The 17,780-nt window shown below is 40.6% G+C and overlaps 1 protein-coding gene across 1 annotated transcript in view; it reads right to left on the reverse strand.

Annotated features, from left to right (window-relative positions):
- The window catches only part of LOC119658753 (facilitated trehalose transporter Tret1-2 homolog), an 82,494-nt gene extending 65,568 nt beyond the window's left edge, over window positions 1-16,926 (reverse strand). Inside the window, exon 1 of the mRNA XM_038066446.1 lies at window positions 15,576-16,926. Within this exon, the coding sequence (XP_037922374.1) occupies window positions 15,576-15,583 (8 nt within the window). The 5' untranslated portion in view covers window positions 15,584-16,926. The remainder of the gene's footprint in view (window positions 1-15,575) is intronic.
- Window positions 16,927-17,780: the final 854 nt, after the last annotated feature.

Below are 17,780 nucleotides of genomic sequence, written 5' to 3' on the forward strand. Positions count from 1 at the left end.
GCTGGTCTGACACTCACGAAGCATAAAATCGAGGTAGTCTTGATTACCAAGCGAAGGAAGCAGACATCGATAATGATCAGGATTGGTGAACACATCATACAGTCGCAGCCAACGTTTAAATACCTAGGAGCCATGGTTGACCAAAGACTGAAATTCAAGTCCCATCTTGAAAATTTAGCAACCAAGATTTCCGGAGTGGCCACATTGTTGGCACGAATGCTACCAAATGTAGGTGGTATGCAGCTTCAGTCTGGGCATCGTGTTTGAAGGTGGAAGCAAACAGAAGGAAAATCGCAGCCCCATACCGATTGAGTGCATTGCGAACGTCATGCGCTTACCCTACAACTTCAGATGAAGTAGCATGAGTGATATCAGGCATGATCCCCATCGACATCTTGGCGAACGAGGGTCGACGCCTCTATGACCCATCATATGCAATCGGCCTATACGAATCGTCAACGATTGGCACGAATTGAATCTATTTTGGAATGGCAAAAAAGTTGGGATGATTTACCTAAAGGACGTTGGGCACACAGGATTATTCCCGATGTCTTTAAATGGATCAAGCGAAGGCACGATGAGGTTAGTTACCATCTAACTTAATTCCTAAGCGGACACGGAGGGTACCGTGCATACCTGTATTGCCCGACATGCGTGATGATTCCGAAAGATGCGGTGCATGTTGTTTTTAATTGCCCGCGGTTCGCCGCACACAGAGCGGAGGCGGAAATTGACGCCGAGGCACGGTTGACACCCGAGAATATCGGACCACATGCTAGCCTTTGAAGCATCTTGGAGGGCGGTGGAAAAATTAATGAAGGCGATCCACAATCTGCTGAAATAACGACAGAAGCCGTAGTTCATAACTGATCCTGCCCCGCGATGTAATACCGAAATGGGGTTTTAGTGAGTGAAAATCTCACAAAAGCGTATGGCAGGAGCCAGCGGTAGGTTTTGAACCTTTCCACCTCCCAACGTATAAAAAAAAAGACAGAGAGACAGTAAACTGATTTTAATAAGGTTTTGTGTTTATACAAAACCTTAAAGAGAAACTAAACCAATCCACTTTATTACTAATGACAAATTCTCAAAGCCAGTATCCCTGGTTTTGGACAGTTGAACCAGTTTTTCCAAAAATATGTGGCTAGGTTTCGCCTAGTACAAAGGCGACTTATCTAAAACTCACCTCTATACCCTCCTCTAGCTCCTTTTTTAAAAAAACAAGTTGAGAACCGGAAGCTAGACGCTTCAGGTATGAAAGGTTTTGTGTATTTCTTTTATAAAGAGATTTGGGTGTGCATTTGTCCCATTAGCATGTAGCACGTAAAATATGCATATACAGGGTGCGGCAGCATAACTTCCTTTTTTCAAAACTCAATCAAAACTATTGTATGCATCGGAAAATATTCATTTATTTTTTATAATGTAGGTACATGTCCAAAGTTTTTATTTACATTGTTTTGAAGATCAAATCTGTTAGGTGACGTCCCCCATTCTCCATACATTGCGTAAACCGATTTCTGGCGTTTGTCATGACTTTTGTTAGCAACATTGACGCTCTCACTGCTTCAATGTTCTCAGGTGATCTAACGGGCCGAGGGACTCCAGTTCTTTCTTTTGTCGCACTTGCAGTTTGTCTGAATGTAGTGACCCATGCAACAATTGATTTACGATTCCGAAATGCACGCTGTGTTGCAATAACCGAACATCCGCTTGGAAAGTAAAATTCAACGACAAAGGCACGCTCCTCATTATTCCAACACATGATGGCGACTGAACCGTGGCGGGACAAAACTTTACAGTATCCCCTCTTGAACGAGACCACTAGCGCTCCGCTATGACATCAACTAACTGAGTGGCGCGCATTTTAAAAAAGGAAGTTATGCTGCCGCACCCTGTATTATGTGAAAATAGCCACTTTCAAGTGATATTGACATTCATAGTCTTGAATTTGCAGAGGAGCGCAGATTTGACCTAGTATAACTTTGTTAGTAATAGTGCGATTTTCACCAAATTTGGCAGGACCTGACCTATACTGTAGCCTACATTGCTGCAAAATTTTGCGATTCTAGGGTGAATTTAAGGGGGGTTTTCCTGTCAATTACTAAAAATTATAGTAATATACTATTATTAACTTTATTTGAACAGGTATCGATATGGAGGGTATTTCGGCGCCTAGGCACCATATAGTGGCAGCCCTCTGAAACTAAGACCGGCTTCGAAAAGTACTAACGGAAACCTTTAATTTGATACCCCACACGACTCTATTTGGTGAAAAAAAAATTTACACCCTCCTTTTGCATGTATGGGGACCCCCCCCCTTAAATTCGTCGTAAGAGGATGTAACTCACTGTATGCGTGAGCGTTCACAGTTCCCACCTTTTTACCAAATTTGGTGTCAATCGCTACAACCGTCTCCGAGAAATATGCGTGTGACGGACGGACAGACAGACAGACAGTAAACCGATTTTAATAAGGTTTTGTTTTACAAACAAAACCTTAAAAAGGTTTAAATAAATGCATCCATTCCTGTATCAGAAGAACAACCATAAAAGGACTCCTTTTCTAGAAATGAAAATCAAACTCTCATTCCATAACAGGTAGTATTACTTGGAAGATCTGACTACCGGCGCCGGTCATACAAGTAAGCGTAGATGAATTTATTATTTGTTTCTAATTTATGCAAATTTATTCCATCTAGATATGCGCCAAAGAATTTAGTCTACTGACCAGATTTAGAAACAAGTTTGGGTTGGTCACCAAGAAATAAGATTCGCATTTTGTGAGGCCTAACTCAGCATAAATTGGTATGCGGGTATTTTAGTCACATGACAATTTTTGATATTAAGAATGAAACATGGGTTGATAACGTCCAGATTATTCACGTGGATATTCAAATCTATTAAACGTTACATAATATTACATTTAGAAGACCAAGGTTAGTGAGGTGAATGATTTTTGATCAATTTAATTGCGAAATTCTTGAATATTAGATTAGATTTTGGGATAGAATGGAAAGCAATCATCGAACATTTGTCAAGGAAATGGTCTTAGGCTAATTTTGCTTCCGACATTTCTTTCTTATGAAATTATAATAAAAGATAAAAAAAGGCAACGCTTTTATTTGAAAAATTATATTGCTTGAGAAACACTTATACATATAGAGGGCATTTGAATATAAGTAAGCTTTTTGTAAATTCTTAAGAGAATATTTATCTTATACTATCTTTATATATAACAAGTCCGGAAACCGTAAGCCGGACGCTTCAGATATGAAAGGTTTTGTGTATTTGGTAGGATCATGTACTAGCCAATATCTATGGTGGAAAAAGAAGACGAGGCAGACCCTGCCTAAGATGGAGCGATGGCGTAGGCCAAGACGCCAGACAGCTTTTAGGGATATCGAATTGGTGGACCTCGGCGCAAAACCGGGATGTTGGAAGTTCCTTATTAAGGCAGGCCTAGACCGGATACGGGTTGTTGCGTCGTTGATGATGATGCATTATGCTATACCCTACATTGTAGTTTCTGAAAATGGGTCTGTAAAAGAAATTATCACGTTCGACACCCCGAACTCCCCCACCTTGACTACATTTGGAAAAAAAAAATGATATCCCCATTTTGCAAGTATACCCCTCCCCATCCCCCTAAATTCGATGTAGCATTTTGTAACTCACTGTATGCGTGAGCGATCAGATCTTCCACCTTTTCACCAAATTTGGTGTCAATCGCTACTACCATCTCCGTGAAAAATCCATGTGACAGACAGACAGACAGACGGCTTACTGTCTGCATATTGAAAATCTGCTGCCACCATAGCCCAAAATCTATCAAACTAAATTCTTTCAAATTTTCAGGCCTTATTCAGAACATATATCTACGGCCCGCAAACTAGGATAATCGCGATTCATTCAGTAGTTTTTTTTTTTATTAATTGAAGAAGCCATGAAAAAACACCAAAATTCACAAAAAAAAGTTTAAAACGTCGCCAAAAATTTTGCTTTTAATATTTTGTAATAATCCTCGTTTGCAAACTGTAGTTAAGTCTGCACATTAAAATGCCGTTTACTTTTTTTCGTTAAAATGATCACAGCGCCCTCTAGCGTGGCAGCAGAAGAACACCTTTTTTTGGAGATGGGTAAATAAATTGTAATCTGACTGAAAAATTACTATGCACGCTCAAAATTCGTATTTGCATCTTTCTCCAGTTCTTCATAAGAAATTTCTAAAAAAAAGCCAAAAAAACGGCCTTCACACGGGATGACAGTCCTTAAAACCAGAACTGAACGCGCAATCCTGAACCTACCCCATTGCACAGAATTACACTTAACAAATAAATCGACTCACATTATTTTCTCCGTTTCTGAAATATCTATATTTTCACAGTTCCTCCAACTCAAAAGAACTCCTTAAAATGTTTGGGAAATACCACAAGGACTATCTTTGCCCAATAACAAAAATTTCGGCGTTATCCCAGCATTTGCATTTGCATGCATAACATTTCGCCTAAGGCAGAAACAAACGCTAGAAATGCAGTTAATAATACATAGCATAACCAGGTGAAAACAACAACAGAAAATAGTTAATGATCATTTTTGGAATATTAAAGAATTTCTATATTATTATAAAATTAAAAATATTTAAATGGATTTTTGGGTTTCGGGGAATTTAAACGGTGAGAGGTTTTTGTGAATAAAATTGTCAGGAAGAAAATAAAGATGATCATTTTTGAATTAATATTTTAAAATCCGTGAAGGGTGGGAAGTAGGAAATTGATGGAGAAACTACTGGGCGCTGAATTGTGAAAAAGGGGAAGTACTGCATATTAGTAAATAAGTGTTTTCGTCAGCTTGTCACAGGGTAAAATGAACAAAATGATGCAGATGCCGCGAACCTACGGACACTGGAAGAAGAGTTTCATGATGATAGTGGTGCCTCTGATTTTTTACGAGCATAGTACATAAGACAACCAGAATTTAAATGCTCGATTACTGTCCCGGCTCAGGAAAACATCAACAGGAAAAAATATCCTATCAATTAGTTTTAATTTACAAGCGACTGCTGTATTTCCTAATAAAAGATCACTTTCAATCCTTTTTAAAAAAAATTTCCATGAAACTCTCTGATCTTTTAATTCCCCGAAAACCCTAAAAACCCCTCCAAGTATCAAATTGATCCCTAGCCTATCTCTCTGTCTCCCTCATAAATTGCATTGTTCTACCGTTAACTCGCCAATGCTGACACCAGCATGCAAATGCATGTTTACCTAGCGGATTGTTTCAGGCAACTGCGCAGCATTTATTTATGATCCATTGCTACGAAACAGCCAAACGCACGCTGCGCCTAGAATAGTTGTTGTTGCCGATTCGACGAAGATTTTAGGTTATTGCTAGAGGAAAGTACAAAGCTTTGTACTGATGAAGGGGGTAAGTTGCTCCCGAAATATAGATATATACACTATAAAAGAAATTTGTAGTTTGGAGTTAGCTATTGGTCTATCGATTTTGGATTTAACTACAAATAGAAGACAATATCTAACCTCTTAAAGATGGTGTTTCGAGGAATGGAGAGTTTTGGAGATGAAAACGAGTAGAAGATGAAGCGGTAGCTAAGTAGGGCGAAAATTCGACCTTTACTCACTAATTTGAACTTTTTTGTAAATATTAATAATTTGACTGTATTAAGCCAGTTTTATTTAAGTTCATGAGCCGCAAGGAGATCGGTAGTCCGAGAGAGTCTGGATTTGGAGCTCGGAGGAAGGAAGCAGCTATTGTGGTGTCACCTGACTGAAATGGCCTCGTTCATGCTTTCTAGCAACTGAGGACAATTTATATTGTGCTTCGCTATTTCCACCTCCTTGAATTCGGCTGCAGGGGTCAGCTACTTGCCCCACCGAGCTTCTTAAGTTGTATGTGTCAATGAAAGCATTTCTTTTTTTAATACTTTGAATTTTCTGAGTTTATTTTTGTAACTATTGTAGTTTCACATGCATCATTTTGTTGATTCCTCTTACTTGAAAGAATTTGGAAACCGAATTAAATTAATAAAATATAAATTCATCGAAGTCCTAGGATTTTTGCAAATATTGAAAAACTGTTGTTCGCTAATAAGTGAAGACTGTGAGGTCTCGGAGGTAAGTTTTCAATTCGAAGGCTTCCCCTCCCTTGTTCCCGCGGAACTCACACTAAACGGTACCGCATCCTTCATTATTATGGGCTGAAGATACCACGGAAGGGTGGAACCACAAAGCTCGGACCACCTGAAAATCTGAGTCAGGAGGGAAATCGACTGAGAATGTGATCCATGGTGGATCTTCCCCCTGCGATAGTGACACTAAAGTCTCTTATTTTCCCACTCTACGCACTCTCTACGGGTCGGTAATTTTTATATTTCTCTATTTTCAGCTTCGGATCCGTTTCGATTCATTCGGATCTGGTGCTGTTCCGCGGATTGGGTTTTAAGGATACGTGAAATGTTCGCTGACGACGTGAGAGGGACTTAAGTATCTAAAAGGACCCCCAAGTTCCCGAGCCTAACTAGCTGGGTAGGGCTGACAACCCTACACGGAAAACAACTTGTTACGAACCCACAACAGGAGCCTCGGATAGGACGGATTTTAAAACGACGGACCCGGCAACGACAAAGGAACAACGATTTGCGCATTTTCTCATGGAACGTGCGCTCCCTGTACAGAGATGAAGCTGATAAGCAGCTAGCCGATATCCTGTCCCAATATAGGGCTGATATAACAGCGTTGCAAGAGATGTGATGGACACGGACCGGTTTCCTGGAGAAGAGCCACTACACCATATATTATAGCGGTCATCCAGTAAACCATGTGCTCGGAGTAGGTTTCTTAGTCAGCCAAAAAATGCACTCTGCGCTTGCGAGGCAAGTTTAGAAATATAAGCCTCATAAACGTTCACGCCCCTACAGAGGAGACTGCAGAGTCGGAGAAGGATACCTTCTACGAGGCAGTAGAACGAACCCTCGAAGCCTGTCCCAGATATGATATTATCATAAAATCATACTTGGGGATTTTAACAGCCAAGTAGGGAAGGAGCCCGTATTCAGGCGATACGTTGGCTCCCATAGCTTACACGAAAAAACAAATGATAACGGACTGCGGACTATTGAATTAGCAGGGTCACACGAAATGGTTGTTGGAAGTACCTGGTTTGCGCGGAAAGCGGTCCACAAACATACGTGGACCTCTCCAGATGGGACCACTTTCAACCAAATTGACCACGTGTTGATCGAACGCCAATATATACTCGGATCACTATCTCGTTGGCATGGTGCTCCGAGATCGAATAACAATACCACCTAGAATCCCCTCTGACAATCAGGTGAGAGTGAACACTGAAGCCATCCACAACACAACCCTCCGCGACACCTATAAGAGGGAAATGGATGCCGCAATAACCGCAGTCAACAGAGGACCTGGAGATGAAGCATCAACAAATGATCTTCACAACCACCTGAAGAACGTTATCAGGGATACGGCCACAAATATACTTGGCCCCAGCCGCAAAAGGAGTCGGAACGGCTGGTTTGACGATGAATGTAAGCTAGCAACGGAATGGAAGAATGCCGCATACCGAGTAATGTTGCATTCTCAAAGAACGCGGGCACGCGCAGAGACTTATCACGAACTCCGTCGAGCGGAGAAGCGATTTCACAGACGGAAAAAGGAAGCCTGGGAGAACCAACAAGTCTGTGAACTAGAAAAGTACAGGGAGCAACCGTACCAGGCGCGGAAGTTTTACCAACAAGTCAGCAGGATGAAGCCTTATACACCTCGATGCTCATCCTGCCGAAACAAAGAGGGAAATCTGATTTCCGACAGAATGGGAATATTAGAGCGATGGGTTGAGTACTTTGATGAGCTACTGAACAACCAGAACATCGGCGAGTTGGAGGTCCCGCCAACTGAAGACGACGGACAAATACTGCCACCACCAAGTTTAGGAGAAACAGTTCGTGCAATTCATCGGCTAAAAATCATAAGTCGCCAGGAGCCGATGGAATTACAGCCGAATTGGTTAAATATGGAGGCGACCAGTTACACCAAGTGGTTCATTAACTTGTGCTCAAGGTATGGGACAGCGAATCAATGCCTGACGATTGGCAACGAGGCATAATCTGTCTCATACATAAAAAGGGAGATATCACACAGTGCAGCAATTATAGAGGTATCACGTTGCTGAGTACCATCTATAAGATATTCTCCACTATCTTGCTAGGCCGGATAGCCCCATACGCCCAGAACATCATTGGCCCATACCAAAGAGGCTTCACTCCAGGCAAATCAGCAACAGATCAGATTTTCTCTCTGCGGCAGGCGATGGAAAAACTGTTGGAATATGGACAACAGTTGCACCATCTGTTCATCGACTTTAAAGCCGCCTATGATAGCATAGCCAGGATAAAACTGTGCACGGCCATGGGGGAATTCGGTATTCCGACGAAATTAATAAGACTGACTAGGCTGACCCTGACCAATGTGCGAGGCCAGATAAAAGCAGCAGGATCACAATCAAGACCATTCGACATCAACAACGGTCTACGACAAGGGGATGCGCTATCATGCGTCCTCTTTAACCTGGCCCTCGAGAAAGTGATCCGTGATGCTGAGGTGAATGCAAGAGGTACGATCGTCTTCAAGTCCACCCAACTACTGGCCTATGCTGACGATATCGACATCATGGGAAGAACCACCCGAGACGTACAAACTGTCTTCATCCAGATCGAGCAGGCGGCTTGAGGGGCGAGATCTTGGGCTGCACATCAATGAAAGCAAGACAAAATATATGGTGGCAACGTCAGCACCGAAGACGAATCAACCAACAACATCAAACCGCACTGGTCAAACACAAACACGAAGAAGAATAAGGATAGGAGAATACAACTTTGAGACCGTTGACAATTTCTCCTATCTAGGGTCGAAAATCACAAGCGATAGCAACTACGATGATGAAATCCGCGCACGGTTGTTGTCAGCCAACAGAGCCTATTTCAGCTTACAAAGACTGTTCAGCTCGAAACGTCTCACCATAGAGTCAAAGCTCTTACTGTACAAGACTATGATCTTGCCAGTCCTCATGTATTCCTCGGAAACTTGGGTTCTTAGCAAGAAAAATTGCGAACTCTTGTCCGCGTTCGAGAGAAGAATCCTCCGAAGAATTTTTGGCCCCCTACATGAGGATGGACGATTCCGTAGGCTACATTACGACGAAATCTATGAGCGATACCATGACCGTCCGGTAGTGGATAAAATCCGGCTCAATAGGTTACGGTGGGCGGGTCACTTAATCCGTATGGATAAGGATGATCCCACCCGGAAAGTCTATAAGGGCAATATCTATGGTAGAAAAAGAAGACGAGGCAGACCCTACCTAAGATGGAGCGCTGGCGTAGGCCAAGACGCCAGACAGCTTTTCGGGATATCGAATTGGTGGACCTCGGCGCAAAACCGGGATGTCTGAAGTTTCTTATTAAGGGAGGCCTAGACCGGATACTGGTTGTTGCGTCGTTGATGATGATGATAATGGTTATTGTCCATGCGGCACTAGTTACTTAGTTGCCTCAGGAGCATTTGCGCTGATAACGTAAGTTTCCACCAGCAGCATGATGCCGATAGTTTTCAATCTCATAACATTCACAAGTTGCTGAATGTTATCAATTTCAGTTGATAACAAATGGTATGTTAGCAAACTTGTTGATGATTTACTTAAAGGCCTGGGTTATTACTGGTCTAGACCATATTCAACTTTGGATGCGTTATCTTCCGTGAGGTTACACCCCTGTAAAGTTTATCGAAGCATTTATTGGTCCTTATTAAAGCAAGCCGGATACCGGTTGTTGCGCCATTGATGATAATTTATTGGTCATCATTTCCGAAACAGCTGCTACATTTTGCAACTTTAATGGGCGGTCATTTCTGTATAACTTTATTGCGACCTTATCAGCGAGGTGAATTTTTCGATTTTTTTGGGTAGACTAGGTCTTCTCAAAATCGTCAAAAGATTCTCTAAAATGATATACTTTTATCGAGGCTAACCATAAAGTCACAACCACGATGTGAAGCGAACTTTGCGTTTAATTTGAATTACTCTCTGTTGCAACTATCCCACGTTGGGCGCTATTCATAGCAAACTTTTATCAATTCAATTTGATTTTTTTTATATTTGAGCACAAATAGGTGCACAGGTTTATAGGTGTATGTCATATTGTTAGAAATCTTGTGAAGCATTCGAAAATAAGTATTCAATCTGGTGGAAAAAGGCTAGATATGTTCTTCATTTAACAACTTTTCTACTTGGCTACTTTCAACGGTACGATCTTCAAAGTACGGTGTGGACACAATCTGGTGAGACATCTGAAAGAGGAAGGGCAGGGTGAATTATTATTACATTATTGCTCTTTCCATTTAGAATGTACAGCCAGGCTGCAATGATATCAATTGTAGCTGGAACTATTTATTGGATCCACGTAATAAAATAATTATCTACAAACGGTTACAACCTGCTGTCTGATAATTTAATCTTTTCGTTTGTTTTCCCTATAAATTGCATTTTCTCTACTTGCCCATGCTGACGTGCAAACAAATGCATGTTAGCTTAGCGGATTAGTTCAGGGAACTGCGAAACATTTATTCATTATGTATGGCATATGCTGTGTCTAGAATTGTAGTGAGAATTTCAGGCTATAGATGGAGGAAAGTACCACTATTGCTGCCTTTTCTCTCCGACGAGCGACTGGCAAAGATGACCGGATGAGAAAAGAAACATTTTGGCAAAGTATAGTGTGTGTTGGAAAAATTTGATTTGGCAATTAATTTCTTCGGGCGGTTTTCGCGTAGATATTAACGGCGAGATTTCTCAATTTGTGTGTTCGCATGGGTATTTGATAGTGCAGCTTACATTTTCACATGTTCAAGCTTTTTTTTTGTTGTATTGGATAATTTCTTTTTGAGAGAAGCCTTAAAGCGCAGATTTTTTTTTCAAGATATTTCGGGGAGTGTAGTTTTGTACGTGAAAATGAGTAGAAGATGAAGCGGTAGCTAAGTATCGGAAAAATTCAACCATTACCCATTAATTTAGCCTTTTTAAGATTTTATTAGAATCAATTCTATGTTTGTTTGTCTGCCTCTCACACTCGATTTAATCGGAAATGGCAAAACAAATTGTCATGAAATTTAATGAGAATGGGTGGCACTATTTTGCACCGGATTTAAGGGGGGGGGGGGGGGGGCAAAGTTATAGGAGTTGCGAAGTTGGAGTTTGGAAACACATACGAGCATGTATAACAAGGAATATTTTGAATAGGTGGTCTACGCGGATGGGAAAACGGGAATAAGAGGTTTCGTACACAAGATGAACAAAAAACCTTTACACCTGAGACGTCCAGCTTCCGGTTTTGCGACTTGCTTTTAAAATAATATTCATTCGGCTGTATTAAACCGTTTTATTTACATTCATGAGTCTCTTCTTTCCCACTTTGTTATTAGGAAAATCCAGTGAAGAGAAGCTAGCAGTAAATTCGCAAGATAAGAATCGGCTCCCCGAGAGAGTCTGGGTTTGAAGCGCGGATATTATATTTCTCCATTTTCAGTTTCGCGTCTCTCGCGTGTCAACCGGTTTCGATGCTGTTCCACGGATCGGATTAAAGGATATGTGAAATCTTTGCTGACGACGTGAGACGGATTAAAGTGTTCAAAAGGACACCCAATTTCTCGAGCCTAACTACTCAGGGGTAGGCAAGCGCATGTGTTGGGTTTCTGCAAACCCTTCAACACGAAGGTGTTGCAAGGGGAATTGGGACACTGCGAGAGCGGTTGTTAGCAATGAAAAGGCGTGAGCTGCTATGCTATCATTTGAACACTTTAAAGCACCTGGCATGAATGGCATCTACTCAGCGATGGGTATGGGAAGGACGGTATGGAGCACTTAGAGCAACTTCTAAGAAATATTTTTCGAAGATGTCTTTCTCTGGGCTATGTACCTTCTTCTTGGCAGAAGGTTAATATGATATTCATACCTAAGCGTAGGAAAGATTGCCCCCAAGGAGGTGTGTTATCCACAATTCTGTGGAGTATGCTAAACGATTCACTACTATGCGAACTGCAAAATCTTCCAATACAAGTCAAGCTTATGCGGATGACGTGGCTGTACTGGTTGTTGGTCGAGATCTCAGAATGGTGCGTAGAAAATAACAAAGTGCCGTTGATTTGATTGGAAGTTGGTGTCTCAGCTTTCAGTAAATCCAAATAAAACCACAATGGTATTATTTACAAAAAGGAAGAAACTGAATGGTCTTTGCCTTCCAGAGACGAGGGGTACAACCCTTCAACTCTCCGAAGAAGTGAAATATCTTGGAGTTATTCTATATAATAATTTTCTTTGGAACAAACATGCAGAGATAAAGATAAAACGAGGTCTCACAACTTATGGGTTACATAGGCGGACCTTTGCCTCGACATGGGGACTTAGGCCTCAGGTAGTAATGTGAATATATGTTGCTATCATTAGGCTGATTTTCGCTTATTCATCCGTAGTATGGTGGATTAAGGTGAAACATAAGAGTTTTCGCTGGTAACTAGCCACAGTGCAAAGAACTGTGTCTCTGGGTATCACCGGTGCTATGAACACGACATCCGATGCAGCTCTAAAGTAATGACTTCATTTGCAGCCTTTGGATTTGTTTATTCAATGTTTATGCAATGAGAGCAGCTCATAGACTAATTCAACTATATCTAGAGTCATTGGGAGAACTGAATCCAGTTTTGGCAATGCGTTCTGATTTTCGGATCCCCATACATCTGTTTGGTAGAAGATATGATGTTATCTTAAAACGAATAGAAAACTGGTACGAAGCAGGATAATGCGTGTCAGGATACACCGATGGCTCAAAAACAGAATAGGGTCCTGGAGCAGGAGTCTACCTCTCGAATAAAAACCAGAAGTCTGTTTTTTTTTTGCGAAAATATACAAAGGCCTTTCAGGCGGAAGTGTATGCGATCCTACGGGCGTCAACCTGGATGATTAACGAGCGGTTGAAAGGCAGGCGCATCGCAATCTGTAGCGATGGTCAAGCTGCACTGACAGCGTTGACCACTCCTTTGATCACTTCAAAAATTGTTCAGGAATGTAGAAACCGATTGAACTCTTTTTTCAGATTCAATGCGGTGGAATTATTCTGGGTACTCGGTAATTGTGGTGTAGGGGGAAATGAAATATCCGATGCTTTAGCAAAAGAGGGTTCAATTTCCAGTTTCCTGGGGGGGAGGGGACACTAACGGAAATTTCGCGGTAAATAAACGAATCCGGGGTATTACGTTTGACGGGGGAATTAAGTACAAGTGACCACTTCAAACACACATACGCAAACATGCACCCTAACCAACGAGGTCAATTCATATTGCGGTTCACTACTTCCTCTTCCTTGGATTCGTTTGCAGAAACCACAACAATTAGTTAAATGTGTCCCAACCAGTTACATGTGGCAATATTAGTATTTGAGATTTTTTATCACTTTGAATTCTCTATTCTATTTTCTGTTTTTCTATTTACTTTCTTTTTATAAATTTCCTGAACATTTTTGAAGAAATGTTGGATTTCTCTCAATTTAAGGAATTTTGAAACTGAATTAATTAATAAAATATAAGTTTGTCGAAGTCCCAGAATCTCTGTAAATACTACAAAAATGTTTTGTTGATGACGAGTGAAATAATGAACTCTCGGAGCTAAATTTTCAATTTGAACTGAATTAATTAATAAAATATAAGTTTGTCGAAGTCCCAGAATCTCTGTAAATACTACAAAAATGTTTTGTTGATGACGAGTGAAATAATGAATTCTCGGAGCTAAATTTTCAATTTGAAGGATTGGATCTCCTCTCCTTTCAACTCCTCCCTTGATCCCACGGAGCTCACATTAAACAATACTGCATCTTCCATTATTATGGGCTGGGGATGCCAAGGAAGGGTGGAACCACAAAGCCCGCACCATCTGAAAATCTGACTCAGGAGGGACATCGACTGAGACTGTGATCTGTAGTGGATATTCCCTCTTGATCGTGGCGTTAAGGTCTCCTGTTTTTTGAACCGGCAATTTTGTATTTCTCCATTTTCAGCTTCGCCTCCATTATGTTTCAACCGATTCCGGTATACGTCCACGGATTGGACTAAAGGATACGTACGACTTGAAAGTGATTAAAATGTCCAAACCTGCCCTCTTAGGTGACTTCGGTCAACTCGGGTGGGCTTTTGGCCATCGTGCAAACTGCAGGTTATCAAAAATTCTTCCACACTTATAACTGTTTATTATTGGTTATTCTTTAAAAGAAAAAAATACCAAAGATAAATGCACCTCACATATTCGAAGAATTGAGGCTAGACTCTCAGTTGGAAAGGCCGCATAGCGTGATTTTCGCAGTGCTGTTCCCTGTTTTATGTTAACTAACCAAGCAATGACAATTTTGTGAAATGAAAACTCAACTAAGAAAATACAAGAAAATATCAAGGTACAGCTTACTCCTGGAATGATCAAACCAACAAACCTATTTAAAGTTTTTTCTGTTCGTTTGTTGTTTATTTGTTTGAGGTCCATGTATACCATAATTCAAAATCAACTGCACCAACCGTTTTGAAATTTTCCACAATGCTTCTATGAATTTTCGAGGTATCCCTGGGAGCTTTTTGTTTTTTAATAATTACTAATTTTATATTTGTTTAAATTAGCAAAAATCGAGTTTTTGGTTTCCAAGTGTTACAAAAAATTGAAAAATCGACCAAAAAATAAATCCTTCCAGGGTTACCTGGAGGCACATCTCCTTTGACGATGCATTTTGATTTTTCTGTTTCAGATGATTCTATCGCGAGGTATCGTGTACACGGCAAAACAACTATTTCCCGGAGTACCCCCGGAGATTCATTACCACTCGTCCAATTTTTTCACCGAATTAACCCTGCCCCCGCCTTAAATAATAATTGCATTTGACATATAGGGCTAAAAGCTTTTAGTGAAATACAGGAAACCCATTTTGCACCGAAAATTAACCATAAATATCTAAGTAAGTTTTTATAGATTTTGGACGTTCGCACCGGGGAAGTTTCTTACATTTTTTAAAAACGGACCCTTAAGCTCCTTAGAACCTGTAAAATTCTCAGTCTTTCTTCTTTTAAAAGTAAATAAAATCACAAAGGGATTGTCGTGGTTAAACATATCTTTCTCCCCAGAATATCCATTTTTTCATTACATCTCAGCATATATGTACACACATCAAACAGATGCTCTCATACCGAATATTTTTAAGAAAAATTGGCGTAAGTTTTCCTAAAAACGCAAACATATGGCACCGCGATATTTTTAGATACCAAGTGAGCAAATTTCAGCTGCCTTAATTTTGTCTTATTTGCACTTGATTCGGCTTTCTGTAAGCTCAAGGTAAGAATTGGGTATTTTTAGATTCGGCCCTATTCTGACCTTCCAAAATACGAGATACAGATGTACAGATCTGATATGTATAGTAAGTAGTCACTGCAAGATAGTTATCAGTCCAAAAACACTTACCCGGTCATTTTGGAAGTTTAGGCTTTCTTCAGTCTAAACCGATTGCTTTTTTCGTCTCCCAATATTAAAACTCAACGAATCACGACCATTGATTTTTAGGATTGCTTTCTACAATTTCAGTTTATTTGAACTCAATTAAAATAAAAAAAAAAAATTAATTCACTGAGAAAAATCACAATTTGATGGCAGTGCGTTTGGCACAGGTGACTTAATTAAACTTGAGCGATATCTTTTTCATCACGCCTCAACACCATGGTCATAAATTATTCATTCACTAGAGAAGAATCGATAGTCGCAGTATTCACTCTTTTGATCTTTGAAGTTTGCACCGTTTCAAGATGTTTTCACGACTGAGAGTATCTTTTTCCTAAATGTGGAAATCGGCCCCGAACAATTAGAGCGATACTGCGTCGAAGTCACGCCGCGAAATGATTGATAATTTTAAGACGATTTTATTTTATAGTAAGGAACTCCGAGGTTTGTCGAAAATACTGTCCAGCATCAATAGAGCCGGGAGTGAGTGATGATGCTCAGTAGGTTGTTATCAATTGCTTTATGTATCTGATCGATTGCGAACGAAGACCCGACCCTATCTCCTCTGAAATATGTTGTTATATACACAATTCAGTACGAAGATACTGCGCTATCTACCCAAAGCGTTCTTGCAGATACGTGCAGTGCTCAATCGTTTAACGCTCCCACAAGGACTGTCTGAACGCTCGAATCCGAGTACGGTCGTATCTGACTGATAAAACTCGCACTTTTCTCAATCGTTTATCGCACTATGGAGTGTTGTTTGCTTGTTAATTATTATCCACTTTTAATCGACACATGTTCAACTGCTTTGTTTGCGGAGTCACTTGATGCTGGCTAATCTGAACAGTCTCAATGTGGACGCCAACTTTATTGGCCGACAAAGCGATTGACTATTATTTTTAGAAGTGGAGCTTTTCTAATGAATCTTGCACTTATTCTTAAAGGAACCGGTCGAGGAGAGCTTCGGCTTTCTTATCAGCGGTGGAAACGTTGTGGAGTATGTGCTTATTTATGAAAACATGAGGCAAACCAGTCTATGCAGTAGCACATGTGCAAAAGTAATTAGTCATTAATGAGGCATGCTTGTAACGCGTATCACTGAATAATCACGTGAAAGCTAAGATGCGTATGTGTACACTTGTCACGATCACCCTGTCGAGCATTTCCCTGATATTTCCTCTAACTTTACCAAAAGCGACAATATTTGTTTATACACAACAATGGAACGAGGGGATTAGCTTCTCACTCGAACTGCCTTTGTGCAGCTTCTTCTAGAATCTATCTTGAATTCTTCAGTAAAATATCTTCAAAAAAATCTTCCGTAGATACACAAACTTACAGTTCGCGTGAAATCCGCAGAAACACTGAAGCAAGTTTCTGAAAGGTTTTTGAAATTCAAAAGGCATTATGTAGAATATAATACATTTGCATGGTATCATACTATGAATAACAAATGATCTACGAGAATGTACGGGGATCGATCATTGTTCTGACATGAGTTATCACCAGATAAAGTCGCCTCGGGAAATCATTTTTCTATCATCGAAATGTAATACCTGCGGAGTCCACACGACAAGTGTGCGACATCGGGCATACCATAGATATCACCAAATTTGACTGATTTCTCCTTTAATATGGAAACATCGATAAAAATTTTTGATATCAAAATGATATTGACTTTTTCCAGTCATACATAATCATAATTCGTAATAAGAATGACCAATCGGTTGGAAGTGGATCCAGGTTTGATGACTCGGTAAATCCATGTGACCACGCTGAACTATTGACGTTATTCTCCTTTAAAGAAGCTTTGTTGTTTGTTCTACTTTGGTTTTTATCCGGTTCGTTAGTGGGGTCGAACAGTCTCTGTTATAGGCTTGATCCAGGTGGAGTCGAGTGGCTCTCAAACCGCAATCTAGCTTATCAAAACATCGTTTTTAACGGTCGACTTTTTGATTGTTTCCAATCAACTTCGATATTTGGGCCAATTTTAGCTAGTGAGCTGCCGTCGGGACCATACCCTCAAAGATGCCTCTCTCACAATTGGGAGGGGGGGGGGGGGTGAAAACCAGCGAAAGCCCATATCGATCGCAGATGTCTTCATTTCGATTGTGTTCACGAGCGTATAACATACCACTGATCCAATGTAATCTTAGGGTGAAGCGGTGT

This window comes from Hermetia illucens, chromosome 1 (assembly GCF_905115235.1).
Source record: "Hermetia illucens chromosome 1, iHerIll2.2.curated.20191125, whole genome shotgun sequence".
NCBI lineage: Eukaryota > Metazoa > Arthropoda > Insecta > Diptera > Stratiomyidae > Hermetia > Hermetia illucens.